Source organism: Mandrillus leucophaeus, unplaced genomic scaffold (assembly GCF_000951045.1).
Source record: "Mandrillus leucophaeus isolate KB7577 unplaced genomic scaffold, Mleu.le_1.0 Scaffold329, whole genome shotgun sequence".
NCBI classification, from domain to species: domain Eukaryota; kingdom Metazoa; phylum Chordata; class Mammalia; order Primates; family Cercopithecidae; genus Mandrillus; species Mandrillus leucophaeus.
The window spans coordinates 4,282,044-4,307,864 of record NW_012103465.1 but is presented as its reverse complement, the minus strand read 5'-3'; the positions used below and the strand labels follow the sequence as shown (position 1 = coordinate 4,307,864).

At 33.6% G+C, this 25,821-nt stretch overlaps 1 protein-coding gene across 1 annotated transcript in view; it reads left to right on the top strand.

The window, feature by feature from the left end:
* The window catches only part of KIAA2026 (KIAA2026 ortholog), a 92,393-nt gene that overhangs the window by 55,688 nt on the left and 10,884 nt on the right, over nucleotides 1-25,821 (top strand). The window contains exons 4-5 of the mRNA XM_011988402.1: nucleotides 999-1,078; nucleotides 9,821-9,910. Coding sequence (XP_011843792.1) covers nucleotides 999-1,078; nucleotides 9,821-9,910 — 170 coding nt within the window. The remainder of the gene's footprint in view (nucleotides 1-998; nucleotides 1,079-9,820; nucleotides 9,911-25,821) is intronic.

The following is a 25,821-nucleotide window of genomic DNA, read 5'->3' as shown; positions in this document are numbered from 1 at the left end:
TTTGAGACAGAGTTTCACTCTTGTTGCCCAGGCTGCAGTGCAATGGTGTGATCTCGGCTCACTGCAGCCTCCACCTCCCAGGTTCACACGATTCTCCTGTCTCAGGCTCCCAAGTAGCTGGGATTACAGGCGCGCGCCACCACACCTGGCTAATTTTTGTATTTTTAGTAGAGACGGATTTTTGCCATGTTGACCAGGCTGGTCTCGAACTGACCTCAGGTGATCTGCCTGCCTTGGCCCCCCGAAGTGCTGGGATTATAGGTGTGAACCATTGCGCCTGGCCTAAAAATAGAAGTTTTATGCATGTATGTATATTTTTTTGTCAAGTTAAATACAGAAAGTAGATATATTTCAGTGTATACTGTGAATTGGCTTTAAGTATAAGAGGTTTATTTTTCCCAGTGGTTTCTGGTTCCACAAACAACTAGGGGCACTTTAAAGGTAGATATTTATCTTCTTTTAAAACTTTGGGTATTGATACCACCAAGGGCAGCCTGTTAGGAGAGTGCAGAGCTAAAGGAGTAGAAAAGCTTAGTTACCTAAGCTACTAAGGGGATTTTTGACATTGGGTTGGCTAGAGACCATAGTCTTCAGCTGTAGTTCTTATGCCAGTTCCTGACTGCGAAGTCAATGTTAAAGGTAAAGTTTTTCTCCCTATGTAGTCTCATTTTAAGTTGCAAATGTAGATTTTAATTAAGCAGTAGTAATATGACTTTTTTGCCTAATCTTGAAATAAATTCTACTGTATAACACTTAGGAGATGTAATAGTTTGGTTCATATAAAAATAAAACAGCATTTGTTAATATGTCTGTTAACAGGTAGTTAATAGTTTAATGTTTGCTTTTACTGGGGCTTGTTTTGATTCATCATTTTTATTTGACTCACTAGCAGCCGTCTGTTAGTTAAAATTTAACTTTCAAGGCTCTGCGTAATTTGTTTTTTGTTAATGAAGTGTTATAAACAGCATTATGAAGCTTTTCTCTTTTAATCTTGAAAGGAAAAAAATCCATCTCTAAAAAAGCAATCACAAAGAAGAGGAAAACTGTCACAAAGTCACCTACTGTACCAGAGTTTCAGGTAAATGTTTCAACTTTGTCTCAAAATTTTTAAATTTTTTGTTTCAGTGTTCATATCATTCCTGGAGAGTTTGGCTGAATTCCAAGAAACTGTAGCACACATACTTGTAATGAAATATTTCTGACAATGACTTTTCCCCCTGCAAGTGCAGATGTAGCCAAGATTTAATCTGCTAGTATTTCATAATTTTTACCTCTGTTTTTGTTTAATAGTAAAAACCCTCTTTTATATCTTAATCTCTGCTATGTTTCCTAGAAGCAGTTTAATAGAAAATATATATATACACACACTATATAGTATATGTATGTGTGTGTGTATATATATATTATATACATAAAAGCAATGTGTGAATGAAACTCTTCCTAGAACAAATCATAATTGGAAGATGGTAATATTGCCTAGGTAATTCATTTTCATTTATTTAGGCACTGTAGAAATAAATGGTGTATTTATTAACTTGGAAAACAAATCTTTCAACTGTTAGCTGTATATGATCTTCAGAGAGAATGTTAAGTAAAGGTTAATTGAAATGGTCTTTAAACATTTAAGTGAAAAGAAAAAGTAACTATATTTACTGCCATATGATTAAGTGAAGAGTTTTTTATTGGTAGCTAATACTGAGCAGAGAATCTCATCCTAATTAATGCTTTTATTTTCTATTTTATAAAAGATGTATTTTCTTCAATAAACACTTTCTTTAAAAACGTCTTTGTATTCATGTGTCCAGTCAATTTTCAAAAGTTTTATAAACTCATACCTAATGACCAAAAGATAAAAGTGATGTTAAAATGAATTTGTGAGTCTCAAGTCAAGTAGAGATGAAAATAAAGGGACAACAATCATGAAAATATTGATAATATATAATGTGAGTTTAATAGATATATCTAAAAATGTGGACACCTTCATTTTCAGTAAAAATTCTATTTTGGAGAGTGTTTTTATGGAAGTTACTAACTGGTAAAAATTTAACATTTTTAAATCAACAGTTAAAGAAAATAGATACGTTTGTCTCTTAGTACTTTAGAATAGAATGTTTTTAATGGTATTTTTAGGATGAATTACAAACATTTCTACAAAATCCTTTATTATATTATATAACCTTGGTTCCAGAGTAGTCAATAAAAAAATAACAATTTCACTGTTTACTTAGAGGCCTTTATACCACTTCTTGTAACGTATTTTTTAATGCTTTAGTATTATGTCATCATGCTTCCTCTGATGTCACACCTATGTTTACTATTTCTCCCACTTATTTTTTTCTCAATCCTCAAAGCATCAGCCCTGGGAATATAGATGTTAGAGCAAATCTGACCCATTGTTAATATTTCCTCTATACCCATCTTAGTGAATAGACTTTTCCATGTATTAAGTAGCACAGGCTGCATAGACAGTGTTTTTTTAAATTGCAATAGTATTCATTAGTGAGGCATGAAATCATTTTAGTAGATTGCATGACCAGTGTTTCTTTTTTAAGCTAACAAAATTAAACTAGAAATCAACACAGTTACATATAGTAAGTGTGCTACATATAGCAGTGTGGATATGTACACTCACATATATCGTTTCATGAAACTTTGGTTTCAGTTACGTTTGTGTACACAAGGACATGCATTGTAAAATGTGTTGCTGACCATGGGTCATGGTCAAAATATTTTGCTAGATTGAGCTGTTTAAAATAGTCTTGGCCAGGCGCAGTGGGTCACGCCACTTAGGGAAGCTGAGACAGGTGGATCACCCGAGGTCAGGAGTTCGAGACCAGCCTGAAACCTCGTCTCTGCTAAAAATACAAAACAGATTAGCTGGGTGTGGTGGCATATGCCTGTAATCCCAGCTACCCAGAGGCTGAGACAGGAGAATCGCTTGAATCTGGGAGGCAGAAGTTACAGTGAGCCGAGATCACGCCATTGCACTCCATCCTGGGCAACAAGAGGGAAACTCTGTCTCTAAATAAATAAATAAATAAATAAGTCTCTTCCTGATTCTCAGGGTGTCCTAGAGGGAGAGAAGACAGAGAGAGGGAAAAAAAGAGAGAGAGAGAGGATAGAGAGGAGTAATAGTCTCATGAAAACAGTGGTTCTTGTGCCTAGTTTACAATATGAATGCCACGGCATTACTCATAAAGAAACTTGGCAACTAGGGAAATAGATCATTTGCTTCAAATACACACATCAATAAGATAGATAGTGCTAGTCACTAGTAAACTTTGCTGTTAAATGCAAAACTTAGTTTTGTCTCTCAAAATAATTTTATGTAGTGTGTTACTTTATGTGAAAGTCTTCCATATGTAGGAAAACTATTATGTAATAAAGTGAATTTATTCCCTGCCCAAAAGTTCTAGTGATACGGTATTTAGCACCTCAGATTCTGCAAATTATTTGTTTTGTCCAAGGTATTTTAAATGTCACATTTCTAGTATTAAACATAAAAATATAGAAATATTTAGCCAGAAGATTTTCATATTGTTCATTCTGAAATATCTTACTTCTGAGAACAATGAACCTGTTTTTGGATAGATAATAGATCCGTTTGGTAAAACCTGACCGATTTGCCAAAGGACCGGTCTTCTTTAAATTGGCAGAAAGCATGCTTAGATAGAGATAAATGAAAGGGTTAAATTGTGAAGTTTTTTTTTCTTTAAGTCCTAATGAGTTTTTAAAAATGTATTTTGACCTCAGCTTCTTTTTAGTTTGCCTGTGTTTTTGACTTTTTTTAAAGCTAGAAGTTGAACTTGCCCCCCTATTTGCTTCAGAAAGAATCCATGTTTATGTACACACCTAGTGTCTGCACCCAGGTTTAGAAAATATTCATCCCGCTCCTATTTAGGGTATCCACTGTGAGCATTCAAATAATGGATTGGATTTGTGTGTGTGTGTATACAGTCAGCCCTCTGTATCTGTGGGTTGTGGGTTCTGCATCTGTGCATTTAACCTTGGATTGAAAATGTTTTTTTAAGTGTGTGTGTACTGAACATGTACTGACTTTTTTTGTCATTATTCCCTAAACAATATGGTACAACAACAATTTATATCACAGCTACATTGTATTAGGTATTGTAAGTAATGTAGAGATGACCTAAAGTATATGGGAGGATGTGTTATATGCAGATACTATACCACTTTATATCAAGGTCTTAAGCATCCTTGGACTTTGGTATCCACAGGGTTCAGAGGTGAGTCGTGGAACCAGTCCCCCACGGATACTGAGGGACGACTGTATATTGTAAAGGGGCTAACCAAATGTGTGCCACTTTTTCCTAAGAGTTATGTCAGTGGTTCTCAAATAAAAATAATGTGATACCTTCATTTAAAATGAAGATTGTTGGTTTCATTCTCCCAAAACCTTGATTCAGTGGGTACCAGTTATCTGCATAGTGGTTAAATACAAGGGTTCTGCAACCAGACTACCTACTTGGGTTTGAATGCCAGCTCTGCCACTAATTAACTCTGTGGGGTAAGCTATTTAACCTCTCTATGATTCCAGTTTCTCATTTGTACAGTGGGGTAGTAATAGTACCTTCCTTGTAGAGTAGTTGTGAGGATTGAATGATATAGCTTACTGTTTTAGCCATTTTTATTATGTTTTCAAATAAGCAGGTCAGTTGCTTCTGATGAAAAACACTGAATTATGCATAGGAAAATCAATTTAAAATGGCATAAAAACATCTATTATTGACCCTTAGCACTCTTTCCATTTACTTAAAACCTTGAAATAAATCTTGGATTTGGTCTTAATGAAAGTGGCACATGATTAAGCCTATAAGAATTTGAAAAGTGGAAAACCAAGTAATAGTATTTGCATCATGATGTTTGACGAGAGTGAAAACTTATGTTTATACCTTCTTTATTGTTATGATGCATTATATATTTGGCATGTAGGGGAAATTATTGGATTTTTTTAGTAATAATTATTGATATTGGTGATTTAAGTGTTTATATCAACTTTAACATTTACTTATGACTTTGTTAACTTGGTAAAACTCTCTTTTCCTTACCTGTTTTGTAATAAAAGAAAGACTATTAGACTGAAAAGTGAATATCAGTTTTCCTAATAGTTACTTTTTCTAGAAGTCTTTTCATTTAACATTTAAGAGAGATATCTAATGTTATATGATTTATCTTTTGTGCATAATTATGACAGTTACAGGAAGTATTTTTAAAAACTAATGTGTTGGGTCTCAATAACATAAGTTTTAAAAATAATTTAACAGCCTTAGTTACCCTAAATCTGCTTTTCATTGATAACCAAAAAAACATCTTTCATGCAGTGTGCACTTGCTCCCATTTCATGTGCATGATTGATTTTAATGGCTGCTTTGCAGAACTCCAGAATCCAGCTGCTAAGACTTATATTAACATTGTTTTCAAACATAAGCAAAAACTCACTGATCCTTAACATACCTCTGAAAAAACTGTACTTCTCCATCTAACCAATGGAGAAACTAAGGGATAAGAGATAAAGCACTTCAGCAAAACAAATTGAAACCAAAATTAAAATTAGTTTTTTTTGTTGTCGTCGTTTGTTTTGAGACGGAGGATCGCTCTGCCACCAGGCTGGAGTGCAGTGGCATGATCCTGGCTTACTGCAATCTCCGACTCCCTGGTTCAAGCAATTCTCTGTGGTTTCCTCTATCAATGTGTCATCTTAGGTCATTTTACCTCTGTTAGTTTAATCAGCTTTTTAACTGCTTCACTGTATTTAAGACCTTTTGATTATATCATTATTTTGAATTGCTCCCTCTTAAAATGAATATTTTTAACCTCGGCTTTTTGTTTCACTTTTAACAGCAGGAGTTCTTAATTCTCCCTTAAAATTAATATAGTTCTCCCTTAAAAATATATATAGTTCATTGAGAGAAACACCTGTGTTTAATCACATGGTTGTTTATCAGACTTATTTGACTTTCACATCACAAGTGATATCCTTATTTGCAGGTTTTTAAGTAGTCCTTATTGCTGGTATGGTGATGATAAGAAATAAAAAGGAATTTTTCCATCTGCATAGTTTTAGCAGATGCTATTATAATTTTAGTTTAAATACAATATAAATTTTGAATTTATACCATGCATTTAGTATTTCACTTATAATTTTTATAATAAATTACAGGATCTTTTTATTAGAATGGGAGTGAATGTGATCCCTTTTGTCTGGATTTTTTCATTTTTACTTTTCTACATTGTTTTCCTTTTGCTTTGCTTTTTAATACAATCTACCGTGTTGTTTATATTTTTTTAATGTTACCTTATGTCCTTTTTTGGAGCAAGTAAATATCTTTCAAACCTATTGCGTTTTTATCCAAATAATTTCTAGTTTGGAGTATCAATAAAGTAAGGAATGATTTATTATGCAGTTGTTCTGAGATGTAGTTATGTTTTTTTGATCTCTGCAGGGCCTCCCCACTCCCACCATATACATACATTGCTGCTTCTTGAGTTGAAGAGAGGACCTTTTAATATTACCATTTAATAAAAGTGAAAGCTTAGATATAAACTAAATCCTAAAACTACAATACAAGTTCAGTTGTTAGATTTCTTTATTTTGTTTTGTTTTGTTTATAAAGACCCTTTTAAAAAGAATATAATATAGTAGGAGAAGTCCTGGGTTCTGTGGTTTCCTGTATCAGTGTGTCATTTTAGGTCACTTTACCTCTGTTAGTTTAATTAGCTTTTATATGAATTAGAGATAGGTCTCTTTAGCCTAGGCTAAGGCTTGGACAAATTACATGTTTTTAGTCCCTTTCAGCTCTGAGATCTGTGATTTTGTAGCTTTGCCATGGATTGTATTAAATGAAAGGTTAACTTGAGGGAGTGTGACAGCCTTGGAGAGGTTCTTCCTGGGAGATAAAACTCTTCTTGTAACCTCTGCGGCTTGACTGAAAACCTCCTCTCAGGAGTGTTAGCAATGTGACCTGACTGTAATCTGAGCTGCTTTGGAGTTTCTTGTTCACCCCTGTGGGCCCTGTGCCTCAGATATGTTTTTCAAATGCAAGATAATGAGAAGGAGGTTTTAATAAGGTGTTTTGCTTTGTTAAAAAAAAAAGTTGAACTTTGTTTATTGGGTTGATTCTGTTTTTAAAAGCATCATATGAAGTTGAGTTGAATGTAATGGCCACATATATGCCTTATTTCGAAGGTAGAAGAGAGGCAGTAGAGTTGTTTATGACATTGAGTTGGCATAAATCACATTAATTGTGTTCCTATTCAGTTTTATAAAAGGTTAATTTGACTCTGTATATTGGGTATATATATTAAATATATATAGAGAGAATATATATTAGTATTAATATATTAAGTATAAATTGTTATGTAGCTATTAAGGTCATTTTAATATAACCTCAGAATAAATATTATAGCTAAAAATATTTTAAGAAACGATTGTGTTATCATTGTACATTTAATTCAATATGCCGTTCCCTATTTGGAAATTAATCTTTTTGTATTTTCATACTCATTAGCTCCATGATACCAGAATGTTTCAGTAGCCATGTTGATTTGTAATTCATAGTCATTTAGTACCTTACTACTCAAAAATGTTATCTGTAGACAATACCTGGAAACTTGTTAGAAATGCAGAATCCAAGGTCTCACCTCAGACATACTAAACAAAAAACCGTTTTATTAAGATCCCCATGCAATTCTTATGCACATTAAAGCTTGAGAAGTACTAATTTAGTAGTTTACTAACTAGGTAAGCCACTTGAAAGTGTTATTTCAGGTAGCTCTTAAGCTATATGATTTCATTCATGGTTTGGCTTCAGAACTGTGTTATCTCTTGATTTAAATGGAACATAAATATCTGTTGACTTCATAACTAATTGATAATTGAAAGATCTCAAAATGTTTTAGGGCATGTTTAGTTGTAGGGGTATATGTCTTCATTTAGTTGTAGGGGTATATGTCTTCATTGTTCCTGTAAATTTCTACCAACTGCATGCAAAATGTACCCTTATTCTTTGTGTAGTGAGACAACTGAGATGCAAATAAAAATTCCTCTGAGGTTTGCCATATGTGCAAATAAGAAATCTATGATTTGATATTAACAAGTACACCAAGTTCAGTGAAAAGAGAAATAGCCATCCATCTACAAGCTCTGGGGCAAATTTGACACAGTCATCATAATAGCAGATTTTACTATGAAAAGTTTAGTCCTCACTGAATACTTAATAAAAATCCACTGTAGGGACAACATTGTTTCAAGTCTTCATAGTTACAATAGAAGATGAAGATGCTGTCTAGTTCTAGACCCACTTACCTGGTTGGCCAGTCCACTGCTTGACCATCAACACTTCTGTCATAAGTAAATTTGGCAAATTGGAATGTGTAGTTTCTAATAAATATCACTGTTCCACTACATCACTGTATTGTTTCTACTCTCAAATTGTTTAATCTGGATTATTTAAGTACATATTTTCCCTGCTTAGTCAATTCTATGAGTTTGAAATTATATAGATATTCCTAATAGGTAATTGTTAATACAAATTATCTGTGATAATTTTTTCTTAGTCTCTTAGGTTGAACTGTCTTGCCATTTTTGTAGATGAAAAGCGTATCAGCAATTTCATATGGTTTAACCTAGTAAAAGAAATTTAAGGGGCTCTGTCTTATTTTTATCACTCAGTAGCCATGAGGAATTATTTTGTTGTAACCCACTTTTGCTTTTGTTGTTTTTGTTAGCTCTTCTAACAAAAGAAAGTGCCTTTTAGGAAAACAATTCCCTTCCATGGAAATTAATGAATGTAACAAACATGGGGCTGATAAAAGCTAATGGCGAATTAGTAATTTATAAGTACAGTATGTTTTTTAAATTATCACATGGTATAAACATTACAACAAGACTTTCCATTAATCTGAGATTTTTCCTGTCTATTTGGTTGCAGTTTTGTTTCAGAAATCTAGTTCTTTTTCACAATTTTTTTTAAAATAGCTTAAATTGTTTTAGGAAAAAATGTATTGAACGAATTGGAGAAATTCAGTATAATTTTACAAAAACTAAGATGTCGTTACTAATATTTTTGCTATTGTTGCTGACAGTTCACTAAAACTTAAGTAATTAAACCAAGCTAGTTTAGTTGTTAATGACTAATAATTGTTTTGGCCATTTGCCAGTGTTACCAGGTGAAATAAAATGAGCCACACAATTATGAAAGGAAATAGATGCTATCTGTGGAGATGGTTTTATTAAAGAATACTAAACTGATATTAGGAATGTGTACTTTATTTTGTTTGTCTTTGAATGTATTACATATAGTTGCAGTCCTTTTAGCAACCCCAACAGCAGTAACTAAGGTTTGTTAAATTGTATAGTTAGCAAACCAAGGAAAAGGTATAACAGTTCTCCAGGAGTGTGTTTATTCACCTACTGGGAGACTGCCTGATGAAGCATTTCTTAAAGGTGATTTGACAACCTGTGAAATCTAGGGTGAGTTTCCAGATCTTTGTCATTCTGGGCTGAAAGTTAATAATGTTAAGAAAGTACCCGAATTATAAAGCAAACTGAAAGGTGGGGATGTGGGATAAAACCACCAATGTTGAAATTTCAGCTTCTTTTATACTAAGCCTGAAGTTCATATATCATAGCAAGTAAATAAATATATTTTAAAATATAAACTGCAGAACTTTCCTTGCTTTTTACTATTACAGAGAAAAATAATTGTGAATTCAGTGTGTGTTAAAACAACTTCTGTTACCACATTTTGGGTGTTTTATATTATGTGTTATCAAGCTGTGTTTTTGTGTTTTATTTTAGCTTATTTGCACTAATCTTGATGAACTCAGGGAATTAATCACAAAAATCGAGAATGAACTCAAAGATCTGGAAAACAGTAGAAAAAAATCGGTAGGTGTTGATCCAAAAGTTCTATCTATTATTGTCAGCATTAAAATTTATTCCTGCTTTTTCCTAAAGCTTTTTTGAAATCTTGTTTTCCTGGATTACATGAAAATTTACAATGAAAGATAGAAACATTGTTTCTTTTATTTCTCCTGTGTGATCTAGTTTTCATTTTTAATAGAAATCATGCCAGGGCAGTTAAATTAATTTTATTTGCCTGGTTTGTATCAGGTATAGTTTTAGATATTTCCCAGTATACTGGCTGGTTGTTTTCTGACTGGTACTTTTTTGGTTAATGTTTGCCTTGCAAATATTCTTAATAGTTATATGCAAATGGAAGTTTATTGCTTAGTAACATAAAATTTTAATTCAGTGTAACATAAAAACAGATATAAATTGTTTAATACTGCCCCAGATGATTTTGATACATACTTAACAATATGACTTTTTTAAGAACCTTTATCTGGTGAAAGTTTTTTAACTTTCACTGTATCCTCTAAATTATAATTTTTACTTTCATTTTCTAATATTTTTACTGTTCTTGAGAGACTAGAGTTTAAGGGCATATATTTATTCACCCGATACTTGGTAAAACACTCAATTCTACTATTTATTAAATCAGTAACACCTGTTTAACTAGCATTTATAGTTGGGCTATGCACAGATTTTAAACACAATTACATACCAATAAATAAATGGGAAAGGCTTTAAACCTGAAGAAAATCATTTTTTTTGAACCTTTCGTTTTGCACCTTAGGAATATCATGAAGCCACTTTTAGATCTATGCTCAGAACCTGTTAATATAAATATGTGTAAAATATGGTTAGTGATTCAGCAAGTTTGATATCGGCAGATTTGTATTAGTCATTTTATATGTTGTTAGGAAAGACACGTTGGTAGCACTCTGAAAGGAGATTGCAGTACCATAAAAATACAACCTTCTGAAGTTACTTAGTACTAGGGTGAAACAGCCGTAAGCATTCCAGAAGTCTCATGTGTGATAGATAACCCTGAGAGTATCATGGTAATTTAAGAGAGAGAATAAATGCTTATAATGATAGTCATCAATTAGCAAGAAAACATTCAGTAATTAACTTGAGAATGTGGAAAACTGCATATTTTGGAAATATTTTCATTAAAAATTGTTTAGATTATTATATTATACACATACACTTTAGGTGTATAGGCAGTCTCTTGATGTGGAAGACCATGTGTTTCATTAAAATTTACTGCTGTGATATATTCCTCAGACATTTATGCTATGTAAATGTTGTTTACTCTGTAGCCAGAGGGTTTTTTTTTTTTTTATGTTTTATGCTCAGAAAGGACTAATTCTGTTCGCTAATAGAAAGGAATAGTCTTTTTAAAATATCAGAGTGTTACTGTTTTTTGCAGAAGTTGTTTTTAGGGAGGTGTCCATATTTCATTCTAAACAATTCTGTTAAATAAATTTGCCAATTTTTTTATGCTACAGTTAAACATAACTTTTATTTATTCCCATATTATAAATTAGAGGGTTTTTTAATGCATAGTTGAATTATATACTTATGACATATATTATAGGAGAAAAAGACTTCTGCAAGCGTTCTAGAGGCTTCTGTAAAGCCATTCACCTCATTTCCATTGGTACTGTGTAGAAGAAGAGTAAAAGAAGACATAAACCACAGTCAGGCGTGGCAGCTCAGGCCTGTAAACTCAGCACTTTGGGAGGCTGAGGTGGGAGGATTTCTTGAGCCCAGGAGCTCGAGACCAATGTGGACAACATAGCTAGACCCCCATCTGTACAAAAAATAAAAAATTAGCTCAGCGTGGTGGTGCATGCCTGTAATCACAGCTTCTCAGGAGGCTGAGACAGGAGGATCACTTGTGCCCAGGAGGTCGAGGCTGCAGTGAGCTGTGATCATGCCACTGCACTCCATCCTGGGCACAGAGCCAGAGCCTGACTCAAAAAAAAGAAGAAAACATAAACTATAAATATTTGACATTGTATTCCTTGAGGGCATGTTAATCAGTAAATTTTAGATTACCCTAGGGTTTAATTGATTTGTATCTCTAAACTTTTAACTTGTCCATGCCCCCTGATGTTTGCATATTAGTTTTAAAATATGTTTTCCACCCTTCAAAAAGTAGAAATTCTTGGAACTATACTTAGCAGGGATAATCTTACTGAGATTACCAACGTAAGAGCTCTTTCTCCTTAATTTAAACTGTTTAAAAGATTGTTTACATAAACAGATTATCTTAACCAATGAAACGGCCACATAGCATAAAGCAAATAGACAATAAAAGTTTGCATCTGTTGTTCCTTATTTTTTACAAAAGCTAATATTGAGTGTGATAGATGTTCTAAGAATTAACTTTATTGAATGTTTATGTTATGTAATGTATGTTATGTTATGTTATTTATGTTTACTACCAGTTTGGCATCATTTGGGAGTAAGGTGTTCCACTTAACTGAATTTCTAGATAACTGAAACTTAAACCTTTGATACTAAAACTTAATTTTAATGGAAAAACTTCCCTGACTCCTTGTACTAAACATAATTTAACCTTTTCTTTATGACTTGAGGGTCGTTATTATGAATAGCAATATTGTTACTCTAAAAATCTGTTGGTATTAGTAGTTCTGATTAAACATTCACCAAAAGGCTTTTATGTTACTATATTTTGAAGGATTTTGTTTGTATTTTTGCTTTTGTTCTGTCTTTTTTTCATTGCCAGGCTATCTGTCACCTGTCATTTCTTGTGTGTGTCCATATACTTGCCCTAGCTGATATATTGTGGATTAAGAAAGCAGGTAACCATACTTACTAGAATTGAGTTCATGGTGAGGACCTGAAGGATTTTATTAACAATGAAGTGTGTAAACTTGGTAATAGTGACAGCTCTTTTGACTGATTCCTTGTCTTATGGCCTTCCTTCACTATTGTCAGACAAATGAAGTATTAATACTGATCTTCATAAGAGTGTATCACTGTCAAAACTAAGTATCTGGGGCCAAAACAATTCTTTTATTATCAACATTCATATCTATGATAATGGCTCCAGTAACAAAGAAGATATATTCTGTTATAAATATTTCTTTGTCATAAATGTCATTACTAAAGATAGAAATTACGCATGTGATAGAGGATTTAACATGGATTCATATAATACAAACACCTAGCTGCTTCAGGAGGCTTCTCTGCAGGGACTTTCCAGATAGTTTTTCCTACCAAAGTAGAAAAGCAACAGGGAAGAATGATCCCATTTATTCACTCAGGTGAATATTCCATTTTAAAAGTTTTTTTTTTTAATTAATAAACTTTATTTTTTAGAGCAGCTTTATGTTTACATAACAAGGTCTTTTTAACCTTTTAGAGGTTTTGTCATTGAACTATACATTGTACTGGAAGACTTAGTGTTTTAAAATTTAGATTGTTTACTCATCCTTGCAAAACAACTAATTTTGTTTATGGTTAATAATGTGAAGAGAAAAATGCTTTAATTTCCTGAAATTTATACTCAGTTCACTTGGTCCCATCACTCCATTTAGGGGTTTAATCCAAAAAGTCGTCATCATCCTTTAGATCCTATGGTACTGAACTTAATTATCTATCAGAGATTTGTTAAAAGTGAGACCTCTGGTTGAGGTAAATATACAACAATGTATTTCTCATCATTATTTACATCATAGCATTCTTTCATGATCTAAAGAAGAAATCGGAACATTTTGTTTTTATTTTTGTAGTTTTAGCAGATAAAATTTGCACTTTGCTTAATTATTTAAAAAATACCTTTTTTAGTGTAGGAAATTTATTAGTTTTCCTGAAAGATAAAGCTAAGATATTGATAACTTTACCTGATCTTATGTATTTGAAATAGACAGTATTGCTTTCTAAATAATAAAAATTGGAAGATTTCACTAAACTTGTATTTCTAAGTTTTTCATATAATCCCCTTTTCCCTCATATTTGTTCAATGTCCTTTATGTTCTGTATCATAGTTCTGATTTTCAAAGAAGTTTCAATCTTTTTCAATTAAGGAGGACCCTCGTAGAGATTGGGTATGAGGAAAAGTGAAAATTTTGCAATAAAAATTTATTTATAAGGAAAAAAACCTCTTCTGGGTTATGTGATGATAAATGAAAGTCTTATATAAATATTGATAAGTAAATTTTAAATGTAAGACCACATCTTTTCTAATACATCTTTTATCAGATAAGCCCCTCAACGTTGAGTAGGATCTAAGATTTTGTTTATTTCTAAATTTTATAATCAATATGTAAGGAAAGCTATACATATTGAGCACAACCGCCTGTTCACTTTGATCCTATGATGTTATTTGGAATTTAACTTTTGTTCTCCCCATTTCTTCTCCGTACCGCCAAAAGTAATATATGCAACGGTGTGTTTAGCAGACCACCCCTAGTAGTGGAAATTTGGAAACAATCTGTATGTCCAGCAGTAGGGAGATGATAACCAAACAATATTAACACACTGTTACATAGCTAGTAAAATTGGTAGATCATTGTTACAACATGGAAATATTTGTGAAATGCTGAGTTTTAAGAACATACACAATAGGCCAGGCGCGGTGGCTCACACCTGTATCCCAGCACTTTGGGAGGCCAAGGTGGGCAGATCACGAGTTTAGGAGTTCGAGACCAGCCTAGCTAACATGGTGAAACCCCATCTCTACTAAAAGTACAAAAATTAGCCAGGCTGTAGTGGCGCGTGCCTGTAATCCCAGCTGCTCGGGAGGCTGAGGCAGGAGAATAGCTTCAACCCAGGAGGCAGAGGCTTCCATGAGCCAAGATCGTACCACTGCGCTTGAGATTGTACCACTGCACTCCAGCCTGGGCAACAGAGGAAGACTCTGTCTCAAAACAAAAAGACATACAAAATAATATGTACATAATGATTGCAGTATGTAAAAAGGTATGTTAAAAAGAATTATAAAGAAATTTCAAGTAATGGATAAAGTTAATCTTTATTATGTTCTTAAAATAATGTAAATTCAGAATACAATAATAATACTTCTCTTACCTAACCAAAGGGTATACATTAGCTAGACTGAATATTAGGGAAGTCAGAAGCTTAGATCAGAGATGCTAACCTCCCCCCCAGTTTTTTGGTCACAGAGTTCTGTATAAGCCAGTGGTTATCAATCAGGAATGATTTTGCTCCCCTTCCCTAGGAGACATTGATTGTCATAGTTGAAGAAGTGGCACTGGCATTTAATGGATAGAGGCCAATGATGCTGCTGAACATCCTACACTGTAATGATCCTACAATGCACAGACATTCCTCCACAACACAGAACTGTCTTGTGCCAAATGTCAGTTGTGCTGAGGTTGTAAAACCCTGATAAAAGCCTGTATTTGCTAAGGGCCTTATTTCATTCTGTCCACTGCTGCCAGCTTACTAAGTTGATGTTTTGAAAGTTAGGTAGAAATCAGTGAAATCATAATACCAGATCTCATCTTAGAGAGTATTCTATTACATAATATACTTCTAATTAAGTCTTGTCCTTGATGGAACTTATGAATGTCTGTGTTAACCTTTACCCTTCATAATTCCATCGATGATTAATAAAGATTCTTGACCTTGGCTTCCCTTAGTTAAAAACAACATGGTTATATATGTATTTTCTTTATTCAGTTTTAGAAATATATGATATGTTCTTAACTGAAAATATAAGGAATGATAACATAAGTAAATGGAAAAATATTGACAAATAATGTTATAAAATAACAGTGTTATAAAACTACATATAATGTTATAAAACCACTTAATGTTATAAAACCACTTACTACACATGTAATGGTAGTGTGTTATGTTATAAAACCACTTAAAACTAGGTTTAATAAGTGGTTTTATAACATTAATAACAGCTTTCACTATATGCATACTGATACAAGGCAAAGAAATTGTTGTGCATTAATCTTATTTTCTAACACCTGTAAAAAAGAAATTTTATTCTATTATATTGAAGGATAATGGAATTTTCCCTCTTCTCTCCATTTCATGTCCCATTTTCTCAGTGAGGTTTCAAGTCAATATTTTTAATATTATTTTATAGCCAGCTGTATAGAATACAGTGTAAGGAGCTTTAAGTACATTCAGAGTCCTCAGTAAGCCCTAATTACTTTACTTCATGGCTTTGGTTGTAAGTATAGTTGTAATAATCTCTAAGTTATTCTTAACATTAGTTTTATTTAAGGTTTTAATAGTCAAATCATGTGTAAAATATGTTTTTTATTCTAGATCTTCTGGTAAACTTGTTAATGGTTAACAAAACTGAAAACTATCTCAGCTGTGGGAGAAAATCAATTTTCCTTTAAATAGTTATACTAAATCTTTTAAAAATTAAAATGACCTTTTGGAAATGTTGCACAACAGATAAAATGTGCTTTTTACCTGCTTAGTTACAGATTCTATCCTTATTTATTAGGTAACTATTTTCTGAATGTCTTCTATGTGCTATGTATAGTACCAGGAACTTGGTAGGAATCCAGAGATTAAAACTAAGTTCTATCATCAAGGAATTCACTTCCAGAGTTTAAGATTTTATCCTCAACCTGTGGATTAAAATATTTATTTATTATTATTATTTTTAAGGTAGGGGCTCCTTGCTCTGTCACCCAGGCTGGAGTGCAATGGCACAATCATAGCTCACTGCATCCTTGACCTTTTGGGCTCAAGTGATCCTCCCACCTCAGCCTCAAGAGAAGCTGGGACTAGAGGCTCAAACCACCACACCTGGCTAATTTTTGTATATTTTGGTAGAGATAAGGTTTTGCTGTGTTGCCTAGGCTGGTCTCAAATTCCTGGGCTCAATCGGTCCTCCTGCCTTAGCCTCCCAAAGTGCTAAAATTTTTATTTTTAGTTAGGGTTGGTTGGGCTAGCCCCTGTCCTTTTATAAAAGATTTAATCTTTTATTTTCAAGCTGTGTTTATTCATAAGTCACCAGACACCATAGACATTTGCTCACTTCCCTTAATTACGTGTTTGTATTAATATGTTGTTTGGGAGTAGGGTAAAAGGGCAAATAACATGAATTTTATGAAGAATCAAATGTTAACTGACATGTTCAGAATAATAATGAAAAAGGGGACCTAGATGATAGGAAATGTGAACCAGACATATATGACTGGTCAGGCAAACAAAGTTTCTGTTGACTGTAGTCACTGAATTATTTGAAAATGCATGATCTTCATTCATATCCTACTCGACACAACTAAGAACTAGATTTTAACCTTTGTTTACAGTGCTCACTGTTACTACTTAACTGCAGTTTGGCTTGATAGTTTGAATCTCATCAGGGAAACTTGCATGAAAACAATGTTTGAAAACCTCTCTCTTCCAAAGTTCCCATTAAAGGGAAAAAAGATTGTACATTGTTTTTTACATCAGGCAGTTAATTAATGCTGTATATTCCATATATCCCAGCACAGAGTTGAGTTTCAAAGGAGTTGCCCTAGGTACAAATGCTTCTGTAGTCAAGAGCTTTCTAGTGTTTCTTTTTACTTTTTTTTTTTTTTTTGAAACAGAGTCTTGTTCTTTCGCCTAGGCTGGAGTGCAGTGGCATGATCTCAGCTCACTGCAACCTCTGCCTCCCAGGTTCAAGCGATTCTCCTGCCTCAGTCTCCCGAGTAGCTGGGATTACAGGCATGTGCCACCATGCCCAGCTAATTTTTGTATTTTTAATAGAGACAGGGTTTCACCATGGTGGCCAGACTGGTCTCAAACTCCTGACCTCAGGTGATCCACCTGCCTCGGCCTCCCAAAGTGCTAGGATTACAGGCTAGTGTGTCTTTTGTAATTTGCTTTAAACCCTGTTTTTTTGAGACAGAGTCTTGCTCTATCGCCCAGGGTAGAGTGCAGTGGTGTGATCTCGGCTCACTGCAACCTGCGCCTCCCGGGTTGAAGTGATTCTCCTGCCTCAGCCTCCTGAGCAGCTGGAACTATAGGCACACACCACCACACTCAGCTGATTTTTGTATTTTTAATAGAGACGGGGTTCACTATCTTGGCCAGGCTGGTCTCGAATTCCTGACCTTGTGATCCACCCACCTCACCCTCCCAAAGTGCTGGGATTACAAGCATGATTGCCACCACACCCAGCCTAAACCATTTTTTTTTTTTTTTTTTGAGACGGAGTCTCGCTCTGTTGCCCAGGCTGGAGTGCAGTGGCGCGATCTCCACTTACTGCAAGCTCCGCCTCCCAGGTTCACGCCATTCTCCTGCCTCAGCCTCCTGAGTAGCTGGGACTACAGGCGCCCACCACCACGCCCGGCTAGTTTTTTGTATTTTCTTAGTAGAGACGATTGGTCTCAATCTCCTGACCTCGTGATCCGCCCATCTCGGCCTCCCAAAGTGCTGGGATTACAGGCTTGAGCCACCACGCCCGGCCACCTAAACCTTTTTGAATCACGTATCACATACCCTTATTCATATATAAGTGACACTGTAAATGTCAAACATTTTTCAAAGTCCCAATAAATTTGTATTGTCTTCTGTTTAACAATTTCTTTACTACCTTCCACAGTTCTGGAAAATTGAATTTAAATCTATGGAGGTTAAGGTAAAAAAAAAAATTTACATCATTCTGAGTTTTTGTATTATAGAAGATATAAAAATCTTTGGAAAGACTTTAATTCAGTGTCTTTTGTGAGCTGGGAAATTATGTCAAGACTGAATAGACTGAACATTAATAAAACTTTCCTAGCATCTTACTAGACTCTGTAGAAAAAGAAAAAAATTATACATTATATATTGAAGGAAAATTAACCCAGAATCCAGCAGAGAGCACAAAGGAGCCTAAATAGAGAGCACAGAGTACACGTGTGGATGTTCCACCACTTTAAAATAGAAAGACCTTATGGGAAACCAGTTCTTTAAGATGTAATTCTAACAAATAGTAGCAGCTGCTTTTAATTAGAACAAGAGATGTTTAAGGCAGATTTGCTGACAGCATGAAACACTGATAAATTATTTATGTATTTATTTTTGAGACAGGGTCTCACTCTGTCACCCAGGCAAGAGTGCAGTAGTGTGATTTTTGGCTCACTTCAACCTCCACCTCTGAGGCTCAAGCAGTCCTCCCACCTCAGCCTCCCCAGAAGCTGGGACTACAGGTGCACGCTATCAGGGCCAGCTAATCTTTCTATATTTTATAGAGACAGGGTTTTGCCGTGTTTCTCAGACTAGTCTTAAACTCTTGGGCTTAAGTGATTTACCTGCCTCAGCCTCCCAAAATGCTGGGACTATAGGCATGAGCCACCATGCCTGGCTAATGAATAATTTTTAAAAAGACAATTGAAAAAAAAGCATAAAAGCAGGTCTTAGGAGCTTAAAACTAACAAAATAACTTGTTCGTAATGATGACCGAAGTCATCCAGAGTTAGATTATATTCATATTGTCAGAAAATCTGAAAGACATATTTTAGGAACATTTTAATCAATTTTTAAATAATCTTTTGTATCTAAGGAAGAAACCTCAGTTACTTGAGAAATGTGCTTATGTAATGGAACACTTACTGTGGGCCTTTTCTGTGTTAGGCGTTGTGAGAGAATACGAAAAATTAAAAGTAAGTAGGATGCTGTCCCTGCTTTTCAAATATTTCCCGTCTTAATGTCACTTATGTGGAACTTTTTATGCCCCTCTTATGCCAAATAAACATACCATTACTTTGTGGTTTAGATTGTGCTGTGAATTGTTTGAGAACCCATCTTTCTGATAGCATATATAGATCCGCTAAAATTTCATCAATTTGTTGGCTAACATCAATTTATTGGAAACAGTCAAATTCAGATACTCAACCAGTGGTTAATTTCTAGTCCACAGTTCGTTCTTCTTTATAAATGAAAATGGTAGCACGTTATCTCTTAAATGTATGTTGTTAGATTTTCTTCCCCAGTGATAGTGAACTACCTTACCAGGAATGTGACCTGTCACCCAGTTTTTCCCCCTCTACAAAGCCAGAAGACAGAGAAACTTGCAATGTTATCATTATTGTTATTGTCGTAGTTTGCCTTCATGCTTTCTATTTAAATGCTAATTTAGAAATATAATGGAAATGTTGGATATACTATTCAATGTATTCAGTGTGGGATGCCTTTAAAGTACAAACACGTTCCTTTTCTCCTAGTCCTAAGTAAAAATTGGTAAAACTATCAAGAGAAAATAGTAGCATATGTAATAGTTCATGTTAGAGCTTCTGTCAGTGTTAAAATACTTTTTAACTTTTTTCATATTTATATGGATTATACTATCAAAATAGCACTTTTTCAGGTACTGTGCACCAACATGATTAACATGATGTTTTACTCCCAAAACTGAATATGCAGGAATATGTTAATATGGTGGTAGTTTCTGTAGGTAAGCAGTAAGAAAAATAAGTGAATACTTATTGAATATAGTATTACCTTTTCATTTAATAGTACTTAGACGAAGGAGAATGTCAAATAATTCCTTTATTAAAATACTTAGTTACAGTTTATTATATATATGCTGTTTTTATACATGTGAGTTTAGATTATACCTTTGGATATAGTTAGTGATTTTAAATGAGACATCTTTAAGTGCCCAGCTAACTCAGTCAGTAGAGCACGAGACCCTTAAATAAGACTTCTTTTTATAGGAATCCATTTAGCTTTTCTAAAAGGTATTTGCGTTTTAATTGAAAAATATAATATGGCAGGGCGCAGTGGCTCGTGCCTGTAATCCCACTACTTCAGGAGGCCAAGGCAGGTGGATCACTTGAGGTCAGGAGGTCAAGACCAGCCTGGTCAATATGCTGAAACCTCATCTCTACTGAAAAAAAAATACAAAAATTTAAAATTAATTGGGTGTGGTGGCAGGCATCTGTAATCCCAGCTACTAGGGAGACTGAGGCAGGAGAATTGCTTGAACCCAGGAGGTGGAGGTTGCCATGAGCCGACATCGCACCTCTGCACTCCATCCTGGGCGACAGAGCAAGACCATGTCTCCAAAAAAAAAAAAAAAAAGGAAAGCATAAGATATTGATATTTAATACCTTCTCTACCACAGAATTTATGTCTGTGACAAGAATTAAACTTGTAACAAAAAATGTTTTGTGCCTCATGTGTCTGTGATCTAACAACATATTTGTAAATAAAAGCACATAGGAAAATAGCATTCATACTTTTGTTGTGTAAGTCATGTTTTGTACTGTTCTTTTTAATAAAAATGTTATCTCCACAGTTATACCATCTCCATTTAAAAAAGCATTCTTTGTATATTTTTATATGGTTTTCATGTTTTCTTCATATGATGGCTGATACCTGTTTTGTTTAGATATAAGAAAAATCTTTGTAAGTAACTGTATGACTTGTATAAACAAGTGACTTTCACCTAAGTTTAATGTACAAAGCATCTAAATTAAGGTGTGCAAAATATATTTGTGGTAATGAGACATTTAATCTAGAATTTATTTATGTCCCTCTTTTTCTTCCTTTTTAGGTATCCAATGTCCCCAGCATCAGTAGATTGCCAACTCCCTCTCCTTGCCACACCCCAGCCAGTGTTATGCTGGTGCTGTTATACCCATCCCAGATTACTGTAGCAGAATGGAGTTGTTCTTTAGTTGTGAGGTAAGTTTCCCTCCCCACTCATTTCACGTACATAGAGATGCAACTTTTCTTTTTACAGTATTGTGTAGTTTTGTAAGTTACTTTTTATTTTCCTTTATGATTCCTTATTAATCGGTTACACTCAAAAACTTATAAAACTGCATAATATAATGAAGGACTTACCTTGTGACCATAGACCAGTTTCTTTGTAGCAATCCCTGTGGGGTTATAAAACCTCCAGTGTTTGGTAGTTGGGCCATCTCATGGAAAGGGAGCTGGCAATCTGCAGCTGCAGTGGACATTGGATGAGAAAGCATGAAAGGTAAGCTTCAAATTTAAATTATATTGTATGCCTTTGGTTCCATAATGTACACTTGAAATTCATACTTTTGTTGATTCATAAAAGAAAAATACTACTTGCCACTTTATAAAGTGACCTTCAGTAAATATTTGAATTATTAAATTCATATAATGCATTGAGATTCTGTTAGTATTTTTTGACTATGAAAACAGTGAAAATTCTAACATGGAAACAGTTAACTTATCCCTGTATTCACATACTTGTTTATAAAGGAAAGTCAGAACTAAAATTAGATGTATAAAGCTTATTAAATATATTTTTATTAGAGAAAGTCATAGCACTACTCCACAAATGATCTTTTACTAAATTATCTGCCATTTTTATCTTTGTTTCTGTATTAATCAGTATAGAGAAAGTCTTAAGAGCCTTTCTGATTTTTATTACATCCATATTCTCTCTTTGTGTTTGAAGATAGAAGAACTTGCTGTTTTGCTTTTAATTCACTCTTAATTTTAGGTCATTATAATTTTAATTATTATTGTAATTATAAAAGTTAAAATAAGTTTTAGAGATTTTAATTCTTACAATACAGAGATACCTACATGTAAATATAGGTACTTACACAATATAATCTATTTCTGCTTTAGGAATTGTCTTTGTGGGGTCCAAGAGATACAGCATTGTATAGTGGAAGGAGATTAGATGCTAGTATTTAGAGTGTAGAATTCTAGTCTAATGGCTGTTTTTATCTGCAAATACAGTTGTGTCTCAGTATCCTTGGGAGATTGGTTCCAGGACCCCACCTTCATACCAAAATCCCTGTATGTTTGAGTGCCTTATATAAAATGGTGTAGTCTTTATGTATAACCTACACACATCCTCCTGTAGACTTTAAATCATCTCTGTATTACTTACAATATCTACTACAATGTAAATGTGATTTAGATAGTTGATATACTATATTGTCTAGGGAATAATGACAAGAAAGAAAAGTCTGTATGTGTTTAGTGTAGACACAACCATTCATTATTTTTTTTCTTCCAAATATTTTGTATCTGTGGTTGGATACAGAGGGTCAACTGTACTTCACTGTATAACTTTAGACCATTTTCTTCTAGAAAATAAATGCCCTTTGAATTTCCTTTCAACTTTAATAATTTCATCCTAGATGAAACATGATCATTGTTCTTTGTTTTTCCCTTGTCCGTGTATATGAATAAAGTTGATCAATCAGAAAAGCTATTAGTAGGTTTTAGTTAATTACCTGATTTAACGTTCAGTAAATATTTGTTTGATTTTTAAATAGATTTTTATATTAGACCCAAGATAAGGCAGATTATCATCTCTAATTTCTTTTATATAACTTTTCTTCTCTTCATGTTAATTTCATTGTATACCATGAAACTCTGAGACCACTACTAAGTAGAAAGGGACAGTGTCATTTTAATTTGATTGGGGTTGTAAGCACCATGTTTTGACCAAAGAAGATGATACATGAAACAGGCAATGTGAGTTTCCCTTTTACTCTCAGTAATTAAAACACCTTAGCTCCAATACCAATCTCAGAACAGTTAATTTTCAACTTTTTTAAACCTCTGCATGCATTCGAGCAACATAAAAACTTGACTCACATTCTCCATGGCAGGGTATAGGGGAGCCCTTTGTTGTGGTCATTATTTTCATATGTATCTGCTAGACAAAGCATTTTATCAATCTTTACTTTCCTATAATTTGTGTTATGAAAATAATAAACTTTGTGGTTTGATTTCCAAATATAGAATGATTCAATAAGCATTTTCAAATTATGAATGAAATATTATACCACCACTACCCCAGACTGAAAATATATAAAGAAAGAGAAGAAGGCCACAAAGCATATAACGTTAAAAGATAACAGACATTTCAAAACAGATTACTGGGTGAGACAGAGTTGTATGAAAGAAGTCTGTTCTCTGATCATAATATTTAAGCTTCCTTCCTTATATACAGTCTTCTAGTTCAGTAGTATATTTATCCGTTTTGGATTAAATTTCTAAGATTAGTAATAAAAATAAAATTAAAAGATAAAAACTTTCTAATCATTTAAAAACTTTTTTCTACAAAAATTAATATTAATAATTCAACAGAGACAGAAATACAGTTGACAAATATCTTGAAATAACAACACCCCAGCTACACAGTCTCCCCATCCTGTGCCTCATCTACCTAGACCTAAGTAAGTTCTTCTGTGCCACGATACTGCTAGTCCTTCTGCATCCCCCACCGCACTACCACATGCTAATCCAGGCAGCAGTCATACTACCCAGAGTAATTCTACAACTGTCGTTTTTCTCCTGTAACTCCCGCTGAGGAATTCAGCATGCCTGGTGTTCGCTAGCCTTTGAACAGTTTTCCAGTTAATTCTGCCACAAAGAGTATAGTCTCCCTACCATCATACCTTTCCTCTTCTTCTCTCTTTAACTTAGGGAAGATTTACTTCCACTCTCACCATTTCACTTTTTGAAGCCAAATAGTTGAGAAGTGCAAGAATGTTGGTTACAAGTCTACCTAATTTCAATTTTAAGTTCACTTTTTCTAGATGAAAGTTACTTCCTGTTCAATTTTATAACGTATCATGTAATAGTTTTGTGTTCATGGCTTAGAATAAGCACTTTTTACTATATTATAACATTTCTTTGAGAAAAACTTTCAAGGTGTACATGCCTTATTAAAGGGAAAAGTTACCTATTTTCTATTTTAAGTTCACTTTTTCTAAGTGAAAGTTATTTTTTGTTCGATTTTATTGTGTACCAGTTTAATAGTTCTGTTTTCATGGCTTAAAATAAGTACTTTTATAACGTCTCTTTGAGAAAAATAAACTTGTAAGGTGTAGCTCATTTTTAAGTTGGGTCCTTTGTGTACTTTAGAACACATTGAACAAGAGGCCTATCTAAATTAATATTTGAAATAAAAATTACTTTTCTTGAATTTTTTTTCTTAATACTGTGATTCATCATACCATTAAGAAACAAGAATTAGTCATGAGCCTAGGTTCCATATTCATTATGTGCATATGCACGTATATAATCTCGTATCTTCCTACTCTTCTAGTAAGCAATTCCTTTTCTAAGATATAAAAACCTCAGAGGTAGAAATTTACCTGTTTATGTGCATAAACATTCTGCTGGTTTAAAGCACAGAATATTTTTTGTAAAACTATACTGTTCATCACACAGGTTTATATATGACTAAAATTTTCATGACTGAAATTTGAAGGTCATATATATATGTATATGTATAACCTTATGTATATTGGGAAATTTATGCACATGTTTGTAATACTTTTTGCTCTAGATAGTGGTAATTTTTCTGCCTTAGTGTTCTACTTATATGCAAATGGACTCAACAGTTGCTATAGGACAGAATCTAAGTTCATGCATGTTAAATGTGACCCATAATGTATATAATTATGTATCTTTTGTTAGAAAGAAAACGTGGATTGTATGATGTGTGAATTATATCTCAAAGTCATTTCAAAAAAAAACCCAACATGATTATGTAACAGTAGATGATGGTAATAACAGGTATATACTGTGGCTTAGCAGCTATAAATTTATTGTTCCTATGTTATTCAAATAATTTTACATATACAGGTGAGGTGTATCTTCTAGAGGTTTTTATAGCCTGTGTCAGATTGAATTTATGTGATGTACTTTTTAAGACGTAGTGATGTGATTCTAAGAGCTTGGACTTCAGAATCAGGCAGATATGGGTTTAAGTTATAGGACCTTAAGTCATTTAATCTCTGTGAGCCTTATTTTCATCATTTGTAAAGTGAACATAACACTGCACATATCTCAGAAGGCTTTTTGTAAATGCTAGAGCTCTCTCTAGATATGTAGATGTGAAATACCTAGGTTAATACTTAGCAGATTGAGAGGACATCAGTAATTATTAACTCTTACTATAGCATTAGAGTATTGAAAACAGTAACTGGTTGCTTTTCTGGGCTAGAAACATTGTAAAATAAAATAATTGTAAAATTTCCTAGGAAGTT